This window comes from Mobula hypostoma, chromosome 19 (assembly GCF_963921235.1).
Source record: "Mobula hypostoma chromosome 19, sMobHyp1.1, whole genome shotgun sequence".
NCBI lineage: Eukaryota > Metazoa > Chordata > Chondrichthyes > Myliobatiformes > Myliobatidae > Mobula > Mobula hypostoma.
The window spans coordinates 1,513,957-1,537,473 of record NC_086115.1 but is presented as its reverse complement, the minus strand read 5'-3'; the positions used below and the strand labels follow the sequence as shown (position 1 = coordinate 1,537,473).

General features: G+C 39.3%; 1 protein-coding gene across 3 annotated transcripts in view; it reads left to right on the top strand.

Annotated features, from left to right (window-relative positions):
• Positions 1-23,517, top strand: part of shoc2 (SHOC2 leucine rich repeat scaffold protein) — a 130,692-nt gene that overhangs the window by 82,368 nt on the left and 24,807 nt on the right. For all 3 annotated transcript variants that reach the window (XM_063071227.1, XM_063071228.1, XM_063071229.1), the window contains 3 exons: positions 17,968-18,098; positions 21,838-22,026; positions 23,105-23,227. In XM_063071227.1, coding sequence (XP_062927297.1) covers positions 17,968-18,098; positions 21,838-22,026; positions 23,105-23,227 — 443 coding nt within the window. The remainder of the gene's footprint in view (positions 1-17,967; positions 18,099-21,837; positions 22,027-23,104; positions 23,228-23,517) is intronic.

Below are 23,517 nucleotides of genomic sequence, written 5' to 3'. Positions count from 1 at the left end.
TTCTGAACATCCAAGTAAGCAACATCTACTGACTCTCCTTTGTCTATTCTGCCTGTTATTCCCTCAGTTCTAAAGATTTCCCTATATGGAAGTCATGCTGACTTTGGCCTACTTCATAATACACCTCCAAGTACCCCGAAGTATCCTCCTTTGTAAGAGACTCTAACATCTTCCCAATCACTGAAGTAAGACTAACTGGCCTATAATTTTCATTCTTCTCCCTACTTCAAGAGTGGAGTGGCATTTGCAATTTTATAGTCCTCTGGATCCATTCCAGAATCTGGTAATTTTTGAAAGATGCCTCAACAATCTCTTCAGCTACCTTTTTCAGAACCCTGGAGTGTAGTCCATCTGGTCCAGGTGACGTATCTTCCTTCAGACCTTTCAGCCTTCCAAGCTCCTTCTCCCTAGTAATAAGCAACAGCACTCCCTGACACATTTTCAAATTTTTGGCATGCTGCTATTGTCTTCCAAAGTGAAGACTGGATGACGCAAAATACTTATTGTTCATCTGCTTTTTCTTTGGATCCCATTACCACCTCATTTTCTACATCATTACTATATCAGTGAGCAGTGGTGCAATATCCACTCTCTTCTCTGTTTTGCTCTTCATTTATCTGAAAAAATTTCTGGTATCCTCTGATGTTACTGGCTAACTTCATATTTCATCTTTTCTCTCCTCATGGTTTTTTTCATTGCCTTCTGTTGGTTTTTAAAAGCTTCCCAGTCCTCTAAATTCCCAATAATCATCCCTTAAGAACACTTCATCTTGCACCTATTCTGCAACTTTTCAGATTGCTCCCACAAACTCCAGCCTTCACTGTTCTGCCATTATTCCTGTTGGTTTCCCCTTCCAAACAACTTTGGCATCTCTTCTCTCATGCCTCTGTAGTTCCATTTGCTCCACTGTGATACTAATACATCTGACTTTAGCTTCTCCTTAAGCTGCTGGGTGAATTCTATCATTTTACGATCATTGTCTCCCAAGGATTCCTTTACTTTAAGCTCCCTGATCAAATCCGATTCATTACACAACATCCAATCCAGAATTGCCTTTCCCCTAGTGGGTTCAATCACAAGCTGCTCTGTAAAAAAAATCTTGTAGACATTCTACAATTTCCCTCGGTTGGGATCCAGCACCAACCTGCTTTTTCTAATCTACCTGCATATTGAAATCCCCCATGGTTATTCCTGCCTTTATTTAGTACTTTGGTGTGCAAACAGCAACAGGTATTGTGGTCACTTTTGAAAATATAGTCCCTCCCTCTACTGATTGGATTCCAAGAAGTCAACGAATCTCGTGGGTTAGCTGCTGGTGGTACCTGCATATTTGATATTATTCAGATGGTTAACCAATTATGGAATCGGAAATCTCAATTTAAAGGCAAACTTTAAATGGTTACTTAACATAATCTAAAATGGTTTGGATAAGATGCAAGTGGGGAATTTAAATAGAAAAGTTCAATTTCAAATCTTTTTCTTAGCTTACCAGTTGAAATGCGGAATAGCCTCTGAGTTTGAGTTGTACGGCTGAACATTATCTATGTTAAAACGTATTGCTGGTTATATTGTACTTCACCTTCAGAACCTCTGAACAGAGTCCTGCTTGATGGTGTGCTTTTACCCCAAAACCTTATATAACACAATTTGTTTCAAGTTTGTTCTGTAGAGAGGAGGGAGATGGTTAATGTTTCAGGTTGATATATTTTCTTTACTATTTGTCTGATGAAAGGTCATGGGTTAGGAATATTATCTGTTTCTCTTTCTACTGATACTGCCTGGCTAGCTGCGTATTTCCATCACTTTATTTTTAGTTCAGACTTAGTTTCTGCACTTGTTTTTCAAATCACTTCTCAGTGGGAATGAAACTACAGTGCAAAGGGCATAAATGGAAAAACAGGAGCAGAAATGGGTCACCTGACCCTTCATTTGTTTACAGTTGATTGCTTTATCACTGTGTCACTATCCCTTAAGCTCTAAGAGCCATATTCTATTCAATGAATGTTTTTAACATTCAGATACTTCTTAGTGGTGAAGATTTGCCGAGATTTACCTCTCTAGAGAAGAAATTTTCCTTGTCTCAATGTTAAACAGCATATACTTGTGCAGGAGTCAGATTCAGGTTTAATATTATTGACATATATCGTGAAATTTGTTTTGCAGCAGCAGTACAGTGCTATACATACAAATCTAAATTACAGCTAGAAATTTATTTTTAAAACTTAAATTAGTAGTGCAAAAGGAGGGCAAATATAGTGAGATAGTATTTATGGATCCGTTCAGAAACCTAATGGCAGAAGGGAAGAAGCTGCTCCTACAGGAGTGTATGTCTTCAGATTCCTGTACCTCCTCTCTGATGTTAGTCCCCTGCCTTTGTGAGTCTCCTTCATATATCTCGTCTATCCAGTCTCGTTATAAATTTGTAGGTTTCTATGAGACCCCTTCTCATTGTTCTAAACTATCATCATCATCATCATCATCATGTGCCATGCCCAGTTTGAGCTTTGACTTCCATGGCCCACACACTCCTGTTTTGGGTCAAGTGGATCAATTCATTGGTATTCATTTCCAGTTCTCTGGCTGCTGTCTCCATCATCATTTGTCTTTGTCTTCCTCTTGCCTTATTCCCCTTCCTTCCCTTCAATCCTTCCCATAATTATCGTGCATTCTAACTCCTCTTTCCTAATCACATGTCCAATGAAGTTACGTTGCCTTTTCATGATCTCATACATTATTCTCTTTTTGTGTTTGCTCTGTTCATGACATCCTCGTTAGATATTCATTTCATCCATGATTTTCTTTGCATCCTCCTCAAAAACCACATCTCTGCTGCTTCAATTCATTTCCTCATGTTCCTAGATGTTGTCCAACATTCTGAGCCATATAACATAAACGTAACATTTCAGTACTCTGAGGTGGGTTGTCATGCCTAGTTTGGTTTTGGTCAGTATACTCTTCATTCTTGTAAAGGTGTCTTTTGCCATCCCTATTCTTCTTTTGATGTCCAAGTCACACCTGCCATCTGATGTCACCCAGCTTCCTAAGTAGCTAAAGTTCTGTACTTGTTTTATGTCTTCCCCATTTATTCTCAGCCTGCAGATAGGATTCTCCTTCTTTTTGGATATCACCATACATTCTGTCTTTTTTGCAATTGATAGACCCATTTTTGCACTTTCTTCAACAATTACATCAATTAAGTTTTGTAGTTCGTCCTCCGTACTTGCAATTAACACGGTGTCATCCGTATACCTGAAATTATTGATGTTTTCACCGCCAACTTTGAGATGTCAAAGATGTCTCTTATTTTTTGTAATATTGTTTCACTGTACACATTAAATAAATCAGTGGAGAAAACACACCCTTGTACAACGCCTCTCTTGATTTTCGTAAACTGATTCACTTCTCCATTTATTCTTACAGCGGCAGTTTGTTCCCAGTACAGATTTCTGATTAGGTGGAGGTCTTTCAAATCTAGATCTAGAGTTTTCTGTAATATATCAAATAACTTATTGTGCTTCACTTTATCAAATGCTTTTGTGTAGTCGATAAAACAAACAAATCTTTGCACTTGAATAGCTCCTTCTGATAGTATCCTTAACATTTCTTGTACCTTTGTCTTTCACAAAACCACATTGTTCTTTGCCTGTTTCAGCTTGTATCTTACTTTTAGCTCTTGTCATCAAAATTCTTAGAAGTATCTTGGTGATGTGACTCACTAAGCTTATGGTCCTATGTAATTCACATTCTATTGCTCCAGGTTTCTTAGGAAGAATGATAAATACTGATTTTTTCATCTCTCCTGGTATTATTCCAGTCTCATAAATTTCATTGGTTAAATCAGTAAGTTTTTCAATTCCATAATCTTCAGGCAATAATTTGTTCTGTTACTAATTCATCAGGACCTGCTGCCTTTCCTTTCTTCATCTTATTTATTGCATTACGAACTTCAGATTTAAAAATACTTGGACCTTCAATGTTCTTAATTTCTGGTTTTTCGCCTCAATTGTCTTCAAACAATTCCTGAATATACTCAGTCCAGCTGTTCACAATCTCATCTTTTTCCATGATAATGGTACCGTCCTTTGCGTTCAAACATCCACCTGAAGAACAGAGGAGCTTTTTACCGGAGATATTCTTGATTTGTTGATGTAATTTTTTTCGATCAGTAATAGGGATTCTTTCTATTTGCTCACATTCCTGGTTTAATCACTCTTTGGCTTTTTGACATAAGCTTTTAACTTTTTTATCTAAAGACTTGTATTCTATAGGATTTGCTTTCTTACGTCTCCTTTCTTCCATTAGATTTTTGATTTCATCTGTCATCCATTTATTCTTTGTGCTTTTTTCTTTTTTAGGAATCACTGACTTTGCTGATTCTACCAAGGCATCCTTTAGAGAGTTACATTTCATTACTACATGATTGCTATCATCTTCAACAGATTCTATTTCTAGACTTTGAAATCTGTTCCTTACTTCAATTGTAAATTTTTGTCTTAAGTTTTCTTCTTTAAGTAATTGCAAGTAGTGGAGGGATTATTCAGGTTTTTGTTTCTTTAGTTTTTTAAGTTTTACTTTTACATGACATACTACTGGGTTATGGTCACTATTACAGTCTGCACCTGGATAAGTTTTGCATTGAGTCAGTGAGTTTCTAAATCTTTGGTTTATAGTAATAAAGTCAATTTGATTTCTAATGTTATCACCTGGACTTTTCCAGGTCCCCAGGCGTCTTGGATGGTTTTTAAAGTAGGTATTCATAATGACCTGATTATTCATCTTGCACCATTCTACCCATTTCTCACCTCTCATTTCTTTCCCTTAGTCCAAATTTTCCTATGGTATTTCCATCAGCACCTTGTCCTACTTCAGCATTTAGATCTCCCATGACAATAACAATATCTTGAGATTTGCATCCATTCTTTGCTTGTTCAAGCTCTTCATAGAATTTATCTATATCTTCATTTGTTCCATCTGTTGGTGCATATACCTGTATGATTGCTAAATCAAATGGTTGTCCTCTGAATCGTAACAAGAAGCATTCTTTCTGATATTGCCCAATGTTCTAAAACACTTTTTGCCATGTTTTCATCCATAAGAATTCCTACTCTATTAGTCTGGGATGTTCCACAAGAATAAACTAGTGTTTTATTTCTAATCTGACATGTTCCAGCACCTATCCAACGAACTTTGCTAATTCCCATGATGTTAATCTTTAGTCTTTCCATTTCCTTTATCATATTGTCCAATCTTCCTGCTTGATATAGGGTTCTTACATTCCAAGTGGCAATAATTTTCTTTTGTGTTACTTTAATTTTATGAGCAGTAGCTTGATGACGGTCAGCGATTCCCTGCTGGCCAGAATTAACCCTACAGAGCGAAACATCTTCAGAGTTGTCTTGAAGATCCTCTTGACGCTGCTGTTGTGTGATACATTTTGTGAGTTTGACCATGGTTTTCTTAGCAAATTGCAATGGTGGTTCACTATTGCCTACTATTGGACGAACTAAAGAAGTCGCCATTTCTCTTCTCAAATGTTCATCCGCCTGTACTATAGCCGTTGACATTTGAGGTCCTAGCTCATCCGCCTTCTCCATCATAAGTTCAGTTACTGAACCTGCCAGATCTGCCGTTGGCCTTCGCTCGTATCCTGAGCAGGAACCCTTGCAGGTGCTACTGTTCCGGGTCAGAGCGGCCCTGGGAGCAATGAATGACTAAGGGGTAACTCCACTTTCCCTGAAGCTCTGAAAGTCCCCAATCAGAGCCTCATCACCAGTTGCAGTTTAGAGTCATACCCAGTACTGGTTCTAAACTCTAATGAATATAAACACTAGGAACTCTGCAGATGCTTAAGATCCAAAGCAACACACACAAAATGCTCAGTAGGTCAGGCAGCATATGTGGAAATAAATTGGTTCCCATTTTGGGCTGAGACCTTTCTTCAGGACTGGAAAGTAAAGTGGAAAATGCCAGAAAAAAAGGGAAGGAGCCTAGCTAGAAGCTTAACCACAAAATACTCTGCAGATGCTGGGGTCAAAGCAACTCTCACAACACGCTGGAGGAACTCAGCAGGTCGGGCAGCATCCGTGGAAATGATCAGTCAACGTTTCGGGCCGGAACCTTCAGCAGGACTGAAGAGGGAAGGGGCAGAGGCCCGAAAAAGAAGGTGGGGGGGGGGAGGGTGGGAAGGAGAAGGTGGTAGGTGCCAGGTGAAAAACCAGAAAGGGGAAAGTTAAAGGGGTGGGGGGGGATAGGCAGGAAAGGTGAAGAAGGAATAGGGTAAAGCACAGTGGGTAGTAAAAGGAGGCGGAACCTTGAAGGAGGTGATAGGCAGCTGGGGGAGGGGGCAGAGTGAAACTGGGATGGGGGAAGAGAGGGGGAGGGGACTACCGGAAGTTAGAGAATTCAATATTCATACCAAGGGGCTGGAGCTGATAGGTGAAGCCAGGCAGATAGGAAAGGTAAACAACTGGAGAGGACGGAATCTGATAGGAGAGGAGAATGGACCAGTGGAGAGAAAGGAGGAGGGTGAGATGAGGTAAGAGGCCAGAGTGGGGAATAAAAGAAGAAAGGAGTAATCGATATTCATGCCATTATGTTGGAGGCATGTAAGGTGAATATAATCTAGTGAATGATCGCAGTTGACTCAATTTCTCTTGATACATCACTCATGCCATCTCAGGTGAGCCTTTGCTTCATTGCTTTTGTAGTAAGACTACTTTCCTCAGAATAGGAAACCCAAACCATGTACAATGCACAAGGTATGCTCTTACCAAGACCAATGTTCCCTCTATTTTTGTTTTTTTTTACAGCTGTGGAGATCAACCATTGCACTGAGGGGGAAATGTTTATATGGCCTGAAAACTGCGCAACACTTAATTTTTTTTGTAATGTGCTTTTTTTTTGAAAGATTTACCAAGAAATTCAAAATATAGAATTTTTCACATCACACAAACCATAACTGAAAACACAAGTAAACAATATCAGACAGTCAAAACAATCTATAAGCACAATGGCAAAAGTAAAGTGTTTTGACTAGATGGCATTGACATTCAGCAAGCCAGTGAGCTACCAACTTCCATTCCATTCAATGTGCTTACTCTGTCAGTGTTTCAAGTAACAACACTGTTTATTTGTAACAGTGTTGTTACTTGAAACACTGACAGTGTAAGCACATTGAAGCTCTAAAATGTTTCAAAGTAAATAAATGGTTCATTTTTTTGGAAATTTATGGATTATATTCATTAACATAATTAGAGTATTTCACAATTACAGTATATTAGCATTATTTCAAAATTAACATATTAAGTTCCAGCTGCAAGGCAATAAAGGCTATATATGTGGAAGTTAATGTGCGGCTGTGCAGCAGAGAATTAACAGTGAACAAGACCCTAAGCAATTGCAGCAAGATAGTGAGCTCCTGTACTTAAATCCCCGTGTTATGAAGGCCAACTTACCATTTGCTGTTTACATTTGCTTGTTTACCAGGAAATTGCACCTATCCTTCTTCTAATCTATTGCTGTTCAGATAATCTGATGCTTTGGTGCTGTATCAAAGTAGATAACTTAAAATTTATCCTCATTACATTTCATCTAACCAATCCCACAACCTTACCTAAATCATACTAAAATATTTCTTCTTTCTCATCACTCAATGAAGGCACAAACGTCTGTAGATGCTGGAATCTGGAGTCTCAAACCATCCACTGTAGGAACTCACTGGGTTGAACAGCATTTGTGGGAAGGGTGCAAGAAATCTCAATGTTTAGGTCAGAACACTGAGAGAGGTTAGTTGGTATAGAGGTGAGGGGGTGTGGTGAGATGGAAGCCAGTAGGTGAATTGTGCCTACAGCATTTAATGACATGCCTGCATTAACAACAAGCATTTGTGTTGTTGTGTGCCAGGATACTGGGCATATCATTGTGCAAGTTCTGGTAAGATGGTGGCGCGTGTAAATGCAAACGCAGTAGAATTGGGCCAATCAGAGGTGCTTTTCTCTTCGTAGAATTTGTTTTTTTGCGATCCAAAGACAATTCTATTTTAAGAACACCTGTTACTGCAGGGCTACTCTATCAGTGAGCTACTTGTCAATCGGAGTAGCTGGACTGGTGTTGGAGGTGAAGCTGGCCGAGGTATCAAAGTAGCTGGTTGGGATATTGGAGGAGCCCCCTGGGATATCAAGGAGCCAGTTTGGCTATGGAGGAGTTGTCCTGGTTGCAGAAGCATCAGAGTTGATGCAGTATAACCGTGGGAGATTGTCACAGACATTTGTCTTGCCATCACAAGACTGTCGGACAGTGATATTGTAAGTTGCTGCAAGCCTGTTACCCTTGTCTTTTGGAGGGACAGATGACATGGGAGCTATGTAGCCTTGGTTGTAAGGAGGACTAGGTCTCAAGCCTCGGGCTTGCCTGCTGCTGCAGACCAAGTGAGAGACGCGGAAGTGTTCACAGCGTGGCTGAGTAGGTTGGGGCCTGGCCTCTCCCGTTGCTACTGCCCTCCCATATTCAAACAATGGAATGACAGGCTGGATTGCATGTGTCTGCACACTGCTGGGGGTTTATGATTCGATTGCTGGGTATTGTTGCTCAACGTCTTGGACTGTATATGTTTTTTTTAAGTGAATATGCTTCTTTGCTCTCTATTTTTAATTATGTTACTTGTTATTTTGAATGTTTGCTAGTTTAAATATTTTGCACCTTAGCCCCAGAGAAATGCTGTCTCATTCAGTTGTATCTGTGTATGGTTTGAATGATAATTAAACTTGATTTGATTTCTGGTTAGACAATACCAGTGGATCATTTAAGGCTGAAATCTAAATATTTATTTGTGCATAAAAATGTCATGGCATATATTTCAGTTTCCTCTGTAATAACTGCATTTCAGTGGCTTGCAAGTTAACTCAGACATCAGGAGGATCAGGGTGTTGATTTGCTAGCTTATCTGGAAGGGGGCATTTCTTGCAGAACTCACTGATTTCTGTGTGGAAATGTCAGTCTACATGTTATGCCTAGGTGACTGGTAGAGTTTGGTTAATAGTTTAATGGATAAATTAGTTGAATAACAGTCAGAAATTTGGACACAAGTTTCAGATCCAGTAACTGGGGCAGTTAAACTCTAATTAAAATTAATGAAAAGATTAGCCTCAATAACAGCTGATAAAGATTAGTTTTATTTATCACATGTACATTGAAATGTGTTTGTAGCAAATCAATGAGGATTGAGCTGGGCAGCCGGCTAGTGTCGCCGCACTTCCAGTACTAATCTGATATGCCCACAACTGATTAACACTAACCATGCATCTTGGAATGTGTGAGGAAACCTACACAGTCATGGGAAGAAGTGCCTGTACAAACACCATACAGGCAGTGGCAGGAATTGCACTCTGACTGATAATCACAGAGACTGTAAAATGATGCACTGACCACCACACTATCCTGCTGCCCATGAACCTTCTGGATTCCCATGAAAATCTTTTCTTGTGTTCTTAAGGGAAGTATACATTGTTCAAGACCCAGCAATGTAGTTGACTCCTAACTGGCTCTTCGGTTCAGGAGTAGATGGGGTGGTGATTAAATGCTTTGCATTGAAAAGTGTTAAACAGCACACAAAAAAAAACATTAGGAATCAATGCTAATCAGCCAAGTGCAAACTTAAACTAGCTTGCGGGTGGTTGATTTTGTCAGTGATCTATGTTACAACATTTAAAGTTGCTAGACTGTTCCCCATTTTCTACTATAGTTTTATCCCTCAAGCCTAAGTTGTTGACATTTGAAATGCAACTATGTTGAAGGGTCTTTGACCTGGAGCATGAACTCCAGTTTTCTTTCCACAGATTCTGCCTGACTTGCAGAGGGTTTCCAGCATTTTCTGTTCTCATTTCAGATTCTCAGCCTGTGCAGTTTTTTTGATTTTCAGTTGCTGACATTCAAACTGAGGCAAATCGTGGTTTTGAAAGTTCTTTTAAACAACATGTTAAATATCATGTAAACAGGAAATGGTCAAATGTACCCTTTGACAGATAACCAGAATTTCATGTGAGATGATAAATCTACAATCTAAGCATTTCCTTTGTCACGAGGATAGCATAGTACTAAATGAAAATTTTAAAAACTGAAATTGTTGGAAATCTGACATGAAACAAAATTTGCTCAGTATTAAACTTTTATAATCTTGAATGCAAAATTGAATACCACTGCAAAACTCTCATGATATGTTGGTATTTAATGTATCGATACTATCATCCCCTCAAAATTAATCAATAGGTTTCAAAACGTAGGCCTCAATTCCTCATGCAGCTGAATCCTCTATTTCCTCGCAGACCCCAATCAGTTTTGATTGGCAACATTTCCTTCACAATCACCATCACCTCAGGTGCAGCAAGGCTGTGTGCTAACCCCCTGCTCTGCTTGCTTTATAATTGTGGCTGCACATTTAAATGCGGCTGTAACACCGTATTTAAGTTTATTGATGACACCACTGCCATGCAGAATCAAAGGTGGTGGTGATTACGCAGAAGGAAGGGAGATTGAAAATCTGGAGGAATGGTGCCACAACCTCACTTAATGTCAGCAAAACCAAAGAGCTGATTATTGACTACAGGAGGAGGAAACTTAAGTCCATGAGCCAGTCCACATCAGGGGATCAGAGGTGGAGAGGGTCAACAATTTTAAATTCCTCTGTGTTATTATTTTAGACAATCTGTCCTGGGTCCAGCATGTACATGCTAATACAAAGAAAGCATGGCAGTGCCTCTGCTTAAAAGTTTGTGAAGATTCTGCGTGTAGTGTATAACTTTGACAAACTTCTATAGATGTGTAGTGGAGAGTATATTGACTGGCTGCATCATGGCCTGGAATGGAAACCCCAATGCCTTTGAAAAGAAAGTCCTGTAGTAGATTTAACCCAGTAGATCATGGGTAAAGCCTTCCAAACCATTGAGTGCATCTACATGAAATGCTGTTGTAGGAAAGCAGCATCCATAATCAGAAATCTCCACCATCCAGGTCATGCTCTTTTCACTGCTGTGTTTAAAAAGAAAGTACTAGAGCCTCAGGACTCTCACCACCAGGTTCAAGAACAGTTACTACCCCTCAATATAAGTGGATAACTACACTCGCTTGCCCCATCAGTTGAAATGCTCCTACAGCCAATGATCTGACTGTAAGGACTCTTTATCTCATTATCTAATATTCTCATTATTTATTGCTATTTATTTCTGTTTGCTTTTGCACAGTTTGTTATCTTCTCTTGTGAATCTTTCATTGATTCGTTATAGTTTTGTTACTATTCTTTTGATTTGCTGACTATGCCCATAGGCAAATGAATCTCAAGGTTTTATATGGTGACATAAATATACTTTGAACTTTGGAGAGTATACTGACTTGCATCACGGCCTGGTATGAGAACACCAGTCTGTTGAATGCAAAAGCCTGCAAAAAGTACTGGATGCAGCCCAGTCCATGACATTGAGCAAAGTTAGCATCCGTTATCAAGGATCCCCACCATCCAGGCCTTGCTTTCTTCTCACTGCTGCCAACATGAAGGATGTACAGGAGCCGCAAATGACACAATTATTATCCCTCAACCATCAGGCTCTTGAACCAGAATACACTTAGCCCAACATTGAACTGATTCCACAACCTGTAGACTTAATTTAAGGACTCTACAACTCACATTCTCTCTCTCTCTCTCTCTCTCTCTCTCTCTCTCTCTCTCTCTCTCTCTCTCTCTCTCTCTCTCTCTCTCTCTCTCTCTCTCTCTCTCTCTCTCTCTCTCTCTCTCTCTCTCTCTCTCTCTCTCTCTCTCTCTCTCTCTCTCTCTCTCTCTCTCTCTCTCTCTCTCTCTCTCTCTCTCTCTCTCTCTCTCTCTCTCTCTCTCTCTCTCTCTCTCTCTCTCTCTCTCTCTCTCTCTCTCTCTCTCTCTCTCTCTCTCTCTCTTTATTTATTATTGTTACTTTTTTCCTCCTCACATTCTCAATATTTATTTATTTATTGTTATTATTGTTACTTTTTTCCTCTTTGTATTTCCACAGTTGTTGTCTTTTGTACATTGGTTGTTTCTCCTATTTGTGTGTGTTTTCATTGATTCTATTGCTTCTTTGTATTTACTGTGAATGCCTGCAAGAAAATGAATCTTGGGCTAGTATATGGTGACATATACATGTACATATGTACTTTGATAAATTTACTTCGAACACTGCCATGTAAGGAACCTTGAAAGAATCCCTGCCTTCCTCCGTACTAATAACCCACATACAGTGGCATGCAAATGTTTGGGCACCCCTGGTCAAAATCTCTGTTACTGTGAATAGTTAAGTGAGTAGAAGATGAACTGATCTCCAAAAGTCATAAAGTTAAAGATGAAACATTCTTTTCAACATTTTAAGCAAGATTAGTGTATTATTTTTGTTTTGTACAAAGTTTGGGCACCCCAAGAGATTTGAGCTCTCAGGTAACTTTTACCAAGGTCTCAGACCTTAATTAGCTGGTTAGGGCTATGGCTTGTTCACAGTCATCATTAGGAAAGGCCAGGTGATGCAAATTTCAAGGCTTTACCCTGACTCCTCAAACCTTGTCTCAACAATCAGCAGCCATGGGCTGCTCTGAGCAGCTGCCTAGCACTCTGAAAATTAAAATAGATGATGCCCACAAAGCAGGAGAAGGCTATAAGATAGCAAAGCGTTTTCAGGTAGCCATTTCCTCAGTTCATAATGTAATTAAGAAATGGCAGTTAACAGGAACGGTAGAGATCAAGTTGAGGTCTGGAAGACCAAGGAAACTTTCCAAGTGAACTGCTCGTAGGATTGCTAGAAAGCCAAATCTAAACCCCCTGTTTGACTGCAAAAGAGCTTCAGGAAGATTTAGTATACTCCGGAGTGGTGGTGCACTGTTCTACTGTTCAGCGACACCTGCACAAATATGACCTTCATGGAAGAGTCATCAGAAGAAAACCTTTCCTGTGTCCTCACCACAAAATTCAGTGTCAGAAGTTTGCAAAGGAACATCTAAACAAGCCTGATGCATTTTGGAAAAAGTCCTGTGGACTGATGAAGTTAAAATAGAACTTTTTGGCTGCAATGAGCAAAGGTATGTTTGGAGAAAAATGGTGCAGAATTTCATGAAAAGAACAGCTTTCCAACTGTTAAGCCCGGGGTGGATCGACCATGCTTTGGGCTTGTGTTGCAGCCAGTGGCATAGGGAGGGAAGAATGAATTCAATTAAATACCAGCAAATTCTGGAAGCACACATCACACCGTCTGTGATCCTAAACACACCTCAAAATCCACAATGGACTACCTCAAGAAGTGCAAGCTGAAGGTTTTGCAACGGCCCTCATAGTCCCCTGATCCTAAACATCATCAAAAATCTGTGGATAGACCTCAAAAGAGCAGTGCATGCAAGATGGCCCAAGAATCTCAGAACTAGAAGCCTTTTGCAAGGAAGAATGGGCGAAAATCCCCCAAACAAGAACTGAAAGAGTCTTAGCTGGCTACAGAAAGCGTTTACAAGTTGTGATACTTGCCAAAGGGGGTGTTACTAAGTACTGACCATGCAGGGTGCCCAAACTTTTGCTTCGGGCCCTTTTCCTTTTTTGTTACAGTCGGCCCTCCGTATCCACGGATTCAACCAACCGTGGATCGAAAATACTGTACAAATATCCCCCGCTCACCGAAAGTAGACCATTCCTATGAAAACTTTTGTAAGCCAAACCCAAAAAATAACTTACCAAATCATACCAAATAACACATAAAACCTAAAATAACACTAACATATAGTAAAAGCAGGAATGATATGCTAACACGAGGAAATCTGCAGATGCTGGAATTTCAAGCAACACACTTAATAGTTGTTGGTGAGCGCAGCAGGCCAGACAGCATCTCTAGGAAGAGGTACAGTCGACGTTTCGGGCCGAGACCCTTCATGAGGACTAACTGAAAGAAGAGCTAGTTAGAGTGCTACTAGCAGAACCAATAGTAACATCGGCAGCTTTCAAGATTCTTTCTCTCTGCGTGTAAATAGAACCAATTCTCCATGGATCCAGAGGGCCGACTGTATTTTGAAACTGTAAAAGATGGAAATAAAAAAAAGTAATCTTGCTTAAAATATTAAGAAATGTGTCATCTTTAACTTTATGCCTTTTGGAAATCAGGTCATCTTTTACTCGCTTAGCTATTCACAGTAACAAAAATTTTGACCAGGGGTGCCCAAACTTTTGCATGCCACTGTAAATCCCAGTCCTCTCTGGAGCTGCTTTGTAACCTCTGGTGCAGACACTTGTCCAACCAGATGACAACTCAGTGAGAATGGTTAGTAGCTGCTGTTTCTCTTATTCTTTAAGCACTGCAACTCTCCCCAGCCCAGCAATTTCAGTGTGGTAATTTGCCGACCATCCAGGTACACAGCAGGGTGCAACAAAGAGGATTGAGATTCGTACACATTCAAGATACAATAGGGATTCGTGCCAGTTTCCAGTCACATTAAAGGGGAGAGCAATGGCTCGTTCTCAGTACAGTGGTGTGAAACAGTGGGGGGAGGAGGAGGGGGTATGGAATTGTATCAGATACCCAGCATGCAGAATGAATAAATGCCTTTTTTGGGTACATGCAGTGGTGCTAGAAAATTTGTGAAGCCTGTAGAATTTTCTCTATTTCTGTACAAATATGGCTTAAAATATGATGAGATCTTCACGCAAGTCCTAAAACTAGATGAAGAGAACCCAATTCAATAAGTAACACAAAAATTATACTTATTATTTATTGAGAAAAATTATCCTACATTACATGTATTTGTTGGAAACAGTATGTGAACCTCTGGGGTAATGCCTTCCACAAAAGCTGTTTGGAGTTAGGTGCTCCAACCAATGAGATGAGATTGGAGGTGTGGGTTGTACCCTGCCCTATTTTTAAAAAAAGAGGACACACCAAGTCAGATTACTGACAGAGCCTGCACTTCTCAAGAAAGATATGTTTATGTACACCATGCCTCGATCAAAACAACTTTCTGAGGACCTCAGAAGAAGAATTGTAGAGATGCATGAAGCTGGAAAAGAGTAAAAAAGCATTTCTGAAGACCTGAATGTTCATCAGTCCACAGTAAAAGAAATTGTCTGCAAATGGAGGGAACTTGGTTGTTACTTTTCCTAGGAGTGGGCGTCCTGCAAAGATCACACCAAGAGCACAATATGCAATACTGAAGGAGGTGAAAAAGAACCCAAGGGGAACAGCAAATGATCTGCAGAAATCTCTAGAACTTCCTAAGGTCATAGAGCCATAGAAACTACAGCACAGAAACAGGCCTTTTGGCCCTTCTTGGCTGTGCCGAACCATTTTCTGTCTAGTCCCACTGACCTGCACACGGACCATATCCCTCCATACACCTCCCATCTATGTATCTGTCCAATTTATTTTTAAATGTTAAAAAAGAACCCGCATTTACCACCTCGTCTGGCAGCTCATTCCATCCTCCCACCACTCTCTGTGTGAAGAAGCCCCCACTAATGTTCCCTTTAAACTTCCCCCCACCTCACCCTTAACCCATGTCCTCTAGTTTTTTTTCTCCCCTTGCCTCAGTGGAAAAAGCCTGCTTGCATTCTCTCTATCTATACCCATCATAATTTTATATACCTCTATCAAATCTCCCCTCATTCTCCTACGCTCCAGGGAATAAAGTCCTAACCTATTCAACCTTTCTCTGTGACTGAGTTTCTCAAGTCCCGGCAACATCCTTGTAAACCTTCTCTGCACTCTTTCAACCTTATTAATATCCTTCCTGTAATTTGGTGACCAAAACTGAACACAATACTCCAGATTCGGCCTCACCAATGCCTTATACAACTTCATCATAACATTCCAGCTCTTATACTCAGTACTTTGATTAATAAAGGCCAATGTACCAAAAGCTCTCTTTACGACCCTCTGTACTTGTGACACCACTTTTAGGGAATTTTGTATCTGTATTCCCAGATCCCTCTGTTCCACTGCACTCCTCAGTGCCTTACCATTAACTCTGTATGTTCTACCTTGGTTTGTCCTTCCAAAGTGCAATACCTCACACTTGTCTGTATTAAACTCCATCTGCCATTTTTCAGCCCATTTTTCCAGCTGGTCCAAGTCCCTCTGCAAGCTTTGAAAACCATCCTCACTGTCCATTACACCTCCAATCTTTGTATCATCAGCAAATTTGCTGATCCAATTTACCACATTATCATCAAGATCATTGATATAGATGACAAATAACAATGAACCCAGCACTGATCCCTGTGGCACACCACTAGTCACAGGTCTCCACTCCAAGAAGCAATTCTCTACTACCACTCTTTGGCTTCTTCCATTGAGCCAATGTCTAATCCAATTTACCACCTCTCCATGTATACCTAGCGACTGAATTTTCCTAACTAACCTCCCATGCGGGACCTTGTCAAAGGCCTTACTGAAGTCCATGTAGACAACATCCACTGCCTTCCCTTCATCCACTTTCCTGGTAACCTCCTCGAAAAACTCCAATAGATTGGTCAAACATGACCTACCACGCACAAAGCCATGTTGACTCTCCCTAACAAGTCCCTGTCTATCCAAATGCTTGTAGATTCTGTCTCTTAGTACTCCCTCCAATAACTTAACTACTACTGAAGTTAAACTTGCCGACCTATAATTTCCCAGATTACTTTTCGATCCTTTTTTAAACAACGGAACAACATGAGCCATTCTCCAATCCTCCGGCACCTCACCTGTAGACGGCGACATTTTAAATATTTCTGCCAGGGCCCCTGCGATTTCAACACTAGTCTCCTTCAAGGTCCGACGGAACACCCTGTCAGGTCCCGGGGATTTATCCACTTTAATTTTCCTCAAGACAGCAAGGACCTCCTCCTTTTCATGTGTACACTGTAAGAAAACCACTGAACATGGAAGGACACGGTGGAGGAAACCACAGCTCTCCAAAAAAAAACATTGCTGCACATCTCAAGTTTATAAAAGACCACCTGGATGTTCTACAATGTTCTGTGAATAGATGAGACAAAAGTTGAACTTTTTGGCAGAAATGCACACTGCTATGTTTGGAGGAAAAAGGGCACTGCACATCAACACCAAAACTCATCCCAACTGTGAAGCATGGTGGAAGGTGTATCATGGTTTGATCCTGCTTTGCTGTCTCAGGGCCTCCTGCTCAGCTTGCAATTGTTGAGGGAAGAATGAATTCAAAATTGTATGAAGACATTTTACAGGAGAATGTCAGGGTAGTATACTGTCCATCACCTGAAGCTTAATAGAAGTTGGATCAAGACAATGATCTGAAAGGCAAATCAACAACAGAATGGTTTAAGAAGAAGAAAATTTTTGGTCTTGGAATGGCCGTGTCAAAGGGGCCTAAAATTCCTCTAAGCGGATGTACAGAACTGATCAACGGTTACTGGAAATGTTTGGTTGAAGTTATTGCTGTACAAGGGGGTCACACCAGTTACTGAAAGCAAACGTTCACGTACTTTTTCCAACAAATACATGTAATATTGGATCATATTTCTTAATAAATGAACAAGTATAATGTTTCTTGTGTTAGTTATTTAATTAGGTTCTCTTTATCTAGTAGTTTTTGGACTTAACATGAAAATCTGATTACATTTTCAGTCATATGTATGCAGAAATAGAGAAAATTCTACAGGATTCACAAACTTTCTAACACCACTGTAACTATGAGTCTTTAGACCCCAGGATTAAAAGCTCTATAGTAAATTAGCATTCTGCTAGATTGTGGATACTGCTGTATTTAGATTTGAAATAACTTACAAGTGCTACTGTGGACCACTTCCGATTGTCGTAATTATGTAATGAATTTCAAGCTAGTATTGTGATGGTGATGTTTGAATCTGTTTCATCCACTTTAAAATGTTTCAAAGGTACAGAATCTGCTAAAATGATGTTTTCTCGAAGATACTAATAGCATTTTCAATGTTCAACCTTCTGATTGCAGGTAATTTATCCAGTCTGAGTCGTTTGGGACTGAGGTACAACAGATTATCTGCTGTCCCCAGATCATTGGCAAGGTGTAGTGAATTGGATGAGCTTAACCTAGAGAATAATAATATCTCAACATTACCTGAGGTAAGAGGTTGATTAAAGTAGTTTAGAGGCATGTGTGACTTTCTGAAAATCGTTAGCATCTTTTTAAATAATGAAAAATATGCTGCATACGTCTTTGTCTTTCTACCAAGAGCGCAAGACACTAAAACCTAGAATTCTGAGGGAAAAAGGCATTGAATATATACTGGGGAAAGATTTGAAGCCCTTCACCCAGGGAAGGTATTTGTTAGAACACAGAACATTATAGCACAGGAACAAACTATCTGCTAAAAAGCAAATCAGAAACACTCAAACACTATTCCTTACTACCTACACCATGTCCCTATCCCTCCATCTTACTTACATCTATGTGCTCTTAAAAGCCTCCAGTGTATTTGCCTTTACAACTATACCAGGCAGTGCATTCCGAGCATCAACCACTTTGAGTGGAAAAACTTAAATCCTCACGTCCCCTTTGAACCTACCTGCTCTCACCTTCAATGCATGCCCTCTGGTATTAGACATTTCAACTCTAGAAATGGATACACTCTGTCCACTCTCTCTGTATCTCTGATAATATTGTAAGCCTATCAGAATTCCCCTCAGCCTCCGACACTCCAGACAAAACAATCCAAGTTTTTCCAGCCTCTCCTGATAGCACATACCCTCTAAACCAGGTGGCAACCTTGTAAACATATTCTGCACGCACTCCAAAGCCCCAATATCCTTCCTATAGGGGGGCATCTAAAACTGTATGCAATACTCTAGATATGGCCTAACCAGTTTTATAAAGTTGCAACATAACTTCCTGACTTTCGAATGCAATGCCTCAAGCAGTAAAAGCAAGCATTCCATAAGCCACTTTAACCACCTTATTGACTTGAGTAGCAACTTTCATGGAGCTATGAACTTGGATCCCAAGATCTCTGTCCTCAGCAACACTGTTAGGATCTTGCCCTTAACAGTGTGCTGTCTCCTTGAATGGCCCAACCGAGGTGCAACCTCACATTTATCTGGGTTAAGTTCCATCTGTCATTTGTCTGGTCATATCTGCAACTGATCTATATTGCACTGTAGTCCTTGCCAGTCTTCTACACTATCCGTAACTCCATCAATTTTGGGATTATCCGCAAATTTAGTAACCCACCCATCTAAAATTTTGATCCATGTCATTTATATACATTACAAACAACAGATGTCCCAGAACAGATCCCCTTGTAACTCCACTAATTACAGAGCACCAACTCAAATGAGTCCTTCCACCATTACCCTCTGTTTTCTACGTACAAACCAGTTCTGAAATCAGTTAATTCGCCGTGGACCCTATGCATCTTAATCTTGATTAGCCTCCCATGAGGGACTTTGTCAAACGCCTTACTAAAATTCATGTAGACAACATCCGCTGCCCTACTCTCATCAATCTTTCTCGTCACCTTGTCAAGAAACTCAAATCAGGTTGGTATGACACGACTTGCCTCGCACAAAGTGTTGGCTGGCTCTCCTTAATTAGGCCATGGGTTTCCAGTGCTCATGTATCCCAAAGTATTGAGAGTTGGCTAAATCATATTAATCTTTCTTTTTTAAAAAAAAAACAGAAACTGAGAATGATGCTTTTCTTCAAGAAGAAAAGCTACATAAAATATTTAAAACTTCAACTACATATTTAAATGTATAAAACAGTTAAGTAATCAAACTTTATCTGGCTTGTGACAATTCAATAATGCCTTGATTTTGAATAAACAAAATCATGCAAAAGTCATGAGAAAAACCTACTTACTGCCCTTTATGCTGCTGGTGTGTAGGGCAGCAATGAGAATACTCTGTCTCTGTTGGTGTTCAGGGCTTCCTTCATGTTAATTGTCCCTCCCCATTCTCAATCTGTATTAGAGTGCAGTTTGCATCTCATCAGATTCCTCTGTTTCTTCATTCACATACTAGTGCTCAGAAATCATGCTATCAATATTTTGCAAAATTCAGGCCCTTATGTGGAGCTTAGTAGGTCTTGAATTCTCTAAGTTAGATAAAGATTCACAGATCAAATCCACTATTTAAAAGTATTTCCAGACTGCTGGTGTATTTCTAGTTATAATTGAAATGAGGAATTAAGTTTTTAAGAAATAAGCAGTTGGCATGACAGTGTGGCGGATGGCACAGTTGGCAAGATGCTTTACAGCACCAGCAGTCAAAAGATGAGGTTTATAAGGAGTTTGTATGTTCTCCCTGTGACTGCATGGGTTTCTCTGAGTATTGCAGTTTCCTCCCACATTCCAAAAAAGACGTATGGGTTAGGGTTAGTCAGTTGTGGGCAAGCTGCATTGGTGTCAGAAGCATGGCACTCGGATGTCCCAGCACATTGCAAACGTTGTTGCAAGTGACTTACTTTACTGTATGTTTTTACTAAATATGTGCATGTGACAAATAAAGCTAAATCATTGTCTTTATCTCATCTTTACTGTTGGCTTTTTACTAGTGAAATAGATATATGCAAATTATATAAATAATTTACAAATTTAGTTATGAACGGAATGCAGAGTCTTGCTTTGTAACTCAATTAGTTCTCTATACCGATCGCTACTGAATGTCATTTCTTTAAAAGTGTTTTTAATATAGCAATAATATCAATGATACTTCCCATATGAATCTGCATTAATTTTTATTTTTTCAAAGTATACTGCTGTCTCTTGTCTGAGATGCAGTTCTCAATCTAAGCGTAAAAGAAAAGGTAAAATAAACTGTTGGGCTCATCTTTGCTAACTGGTGCCCTGCCTGTTAATCCCCTGTGCATGCAGTAGGAACATATTCCTTTTCTAGGCAAATACCTCTCCAAATACCTTTTTAAATGTATTTACCTCTACTGTCTGTTCATTCCAGGAAACTCTTCCCATCCATGTGGGAAATCTTGCTCCTCGGTTGCATTTTAAATTTCTCCCTCTCTCCTTAAACCCATACCTACTAGTTTTAGACTCCCCTGCCCTGAGAAAGGCACTCTTTATTCAATTTATACCCCTGATAATTTTACAAATCTCTATAAGAAGATTCTCATCCTACATTCCAGTGGGAATAAACTCTGGCTATCCAATCTCTCCTTATAACTGCACCTTTCCATTCTAGCAAAATCTAGGTGAAACTCTTCTATGCTCTGTCTATTACTGCCACTTGATTTCACTCCAGCTGTCATTGCAAAGCTTTCCTCTGTATTTCGTCTAAAGTTGAGTGTATTTGACTGGAAAACCTAATAATATTTATGCACTTAATTTAGTCCCAACATCTTAAATAATTTAGGTGGAAGTTGATTCTGCAGATGGTTTCTGTGGTCTTCTGTCTGATGCTTTTACAGCAAATCAAAGGAGATAACTTAGTGCTGATTTTTTGCAAACTTCAAGCTTCATAATGCAGGAAGTCTTAGCGATACTTGTACCTGATCTAGATGGATGTGCTCTTGATATGGTATAATAGAAAATATTTGTAACATTAATTCCCATTAGCTGCTCTATTTATTTAATAAAATAATTAGTTAACATTTTGTGAAATTGACTTAAATCTTTGCAATTACAATTTATTTAAGCAACACATACACACAATGCTAGAGGAACTCAGCTTTTTGCACGTGTTGCTTGGATTTCCAGCATCTGCAGATTTTTTCTTGTTTGCAATTTATTTAAACTTTATTTTCATATGGATTGTGCTTAATTATTCTCTGAATTTTTGAGATGTCCATATAGATATATTCATGTTTAAAATGACTTGGAGAATTAAAGTGTTCCCTCCTTGTATCAATCAGGGTCTTCTTTCAAGCCTTGCAAACTTGACTAGTTTAACGTTAGCAAGGAATTGCTTCCAGTCGTATCCTGTTGGTGGACCCCTACAGTTTTCTACTATCTATTCTCTCAACATGGAACATAACCGCATCAATAAAATACCTTTTGGAATCTTCTCCAGAGCTAAAGTGTTGAGTAAGCTGAATATGAAGGTAGGTGGTAAAGTTTAATATTAGAAGACAAAGCTCAAACAATTTCTACCATTGCATTCTGACAGAATTCAGAAAATTTAAGATGACAATCCAGTTTAATCTGCATGGGAAATGTTATCCCGTATTTTGATTCAAATAACTTTCAGTCGCAATCCTGTGTTTATGCTGAGGGTTCCCTTATGCAGAGTTGCTGAGACAGTTCAGTTTTATCCAAGCTAAAATATTATGAAGTAATTTTGCATGTTAAAAATAGAATTTTGAAGTTTACTGACTTCAAGATTTCAAAAATAAGCTGGAGTATAGAATGTATTGCATACTTGTTGAAAATTGGCTGCCACCCAGCCTGGTGCTAATTCTTTGACAACCATTTATAGTTCAGCATCGTTTCAGATCATGGCATTCTCACTGTAATGCTTTGAATTTTTGTGCTCTAACTCTTAAATCTTCCCTAGGCAAATTTCTCTGTTTCAATTCTTTTTCCAACTTTAATTGAACACCTTACTTAGTACTTTCAGGGTCTTAGTATGTCTTAGTCCCATAAATTTAGGTAATTGATCGTTTGCATGTCTTAAAATAATTGATGCCTTTAGAGTTGATATTCAAGCTGCATTTCATTTTGCTAGCAGGTGAGTTAATTTTCAATGTAATTATGAAAAATCGTACTTTAAATGCTAAAGCAAGTTATTTTTTCTGCCCTTCATTGTTCCATTAGTATATTTTGCATTGGTCCATTTTACAGTTCAGTATTATAAATAGTCACGTCTGGGATTGAAGTGAAATGTAGCAATGTTGCACAAAATCTATTTCTTTCTGAACTATGTTCCAATATTTTCTAATCCTGCAGTACAGACAATACTTCGGGCATTTATTAGATGTTTCATTGTTTTTCTTTTTCTTTTTAATGTTTAAATGGCACAAAATCAAATTATGGAAAAAGTCTTTAATTTTTAACCATTAATTACAGAAAGGAATAAGTGGGCTTAAAGATTTCAGATATAAAACAACTATGCTATTAATTTAAGAAGTCATCCATTTTTGTTTCTTTCCAGATGTATAACCTATTTTCTAATCACTGTAGGACAATCAGCTAACTTCACTTCCACTGGACTTTGGAACATGGACAAGCATGGTAGAATTGAACCTTGCCACCAACCAACTCGCAAAGATTCCAGAAGATGTATCGGGACTAGTTTCTCTGGAGGTAAGAAAGCTGAGCGTGAAAATTTGTTAATTTTCTTAAGGATTCAGTTGCAAAAGCTTATCTCATTTACTTCATTTTGCACACCCATTGGAGCTGTAGAAGCTTGGTGATGAGTTAAGAAAAAGCCATAGATATAGGTCCGCCAGAAAAAGCGGTATCTCCAGGGGCCACCCATTCCCATTCTGATATGTCTATACATGGTCTCCTCTACTGTCGTGATTTCCCCCTTCTCCAGCCGATCAACTTCCCAGCTCTTTACTTACTTCACCCCTCTTACTCCCCTCACCCCA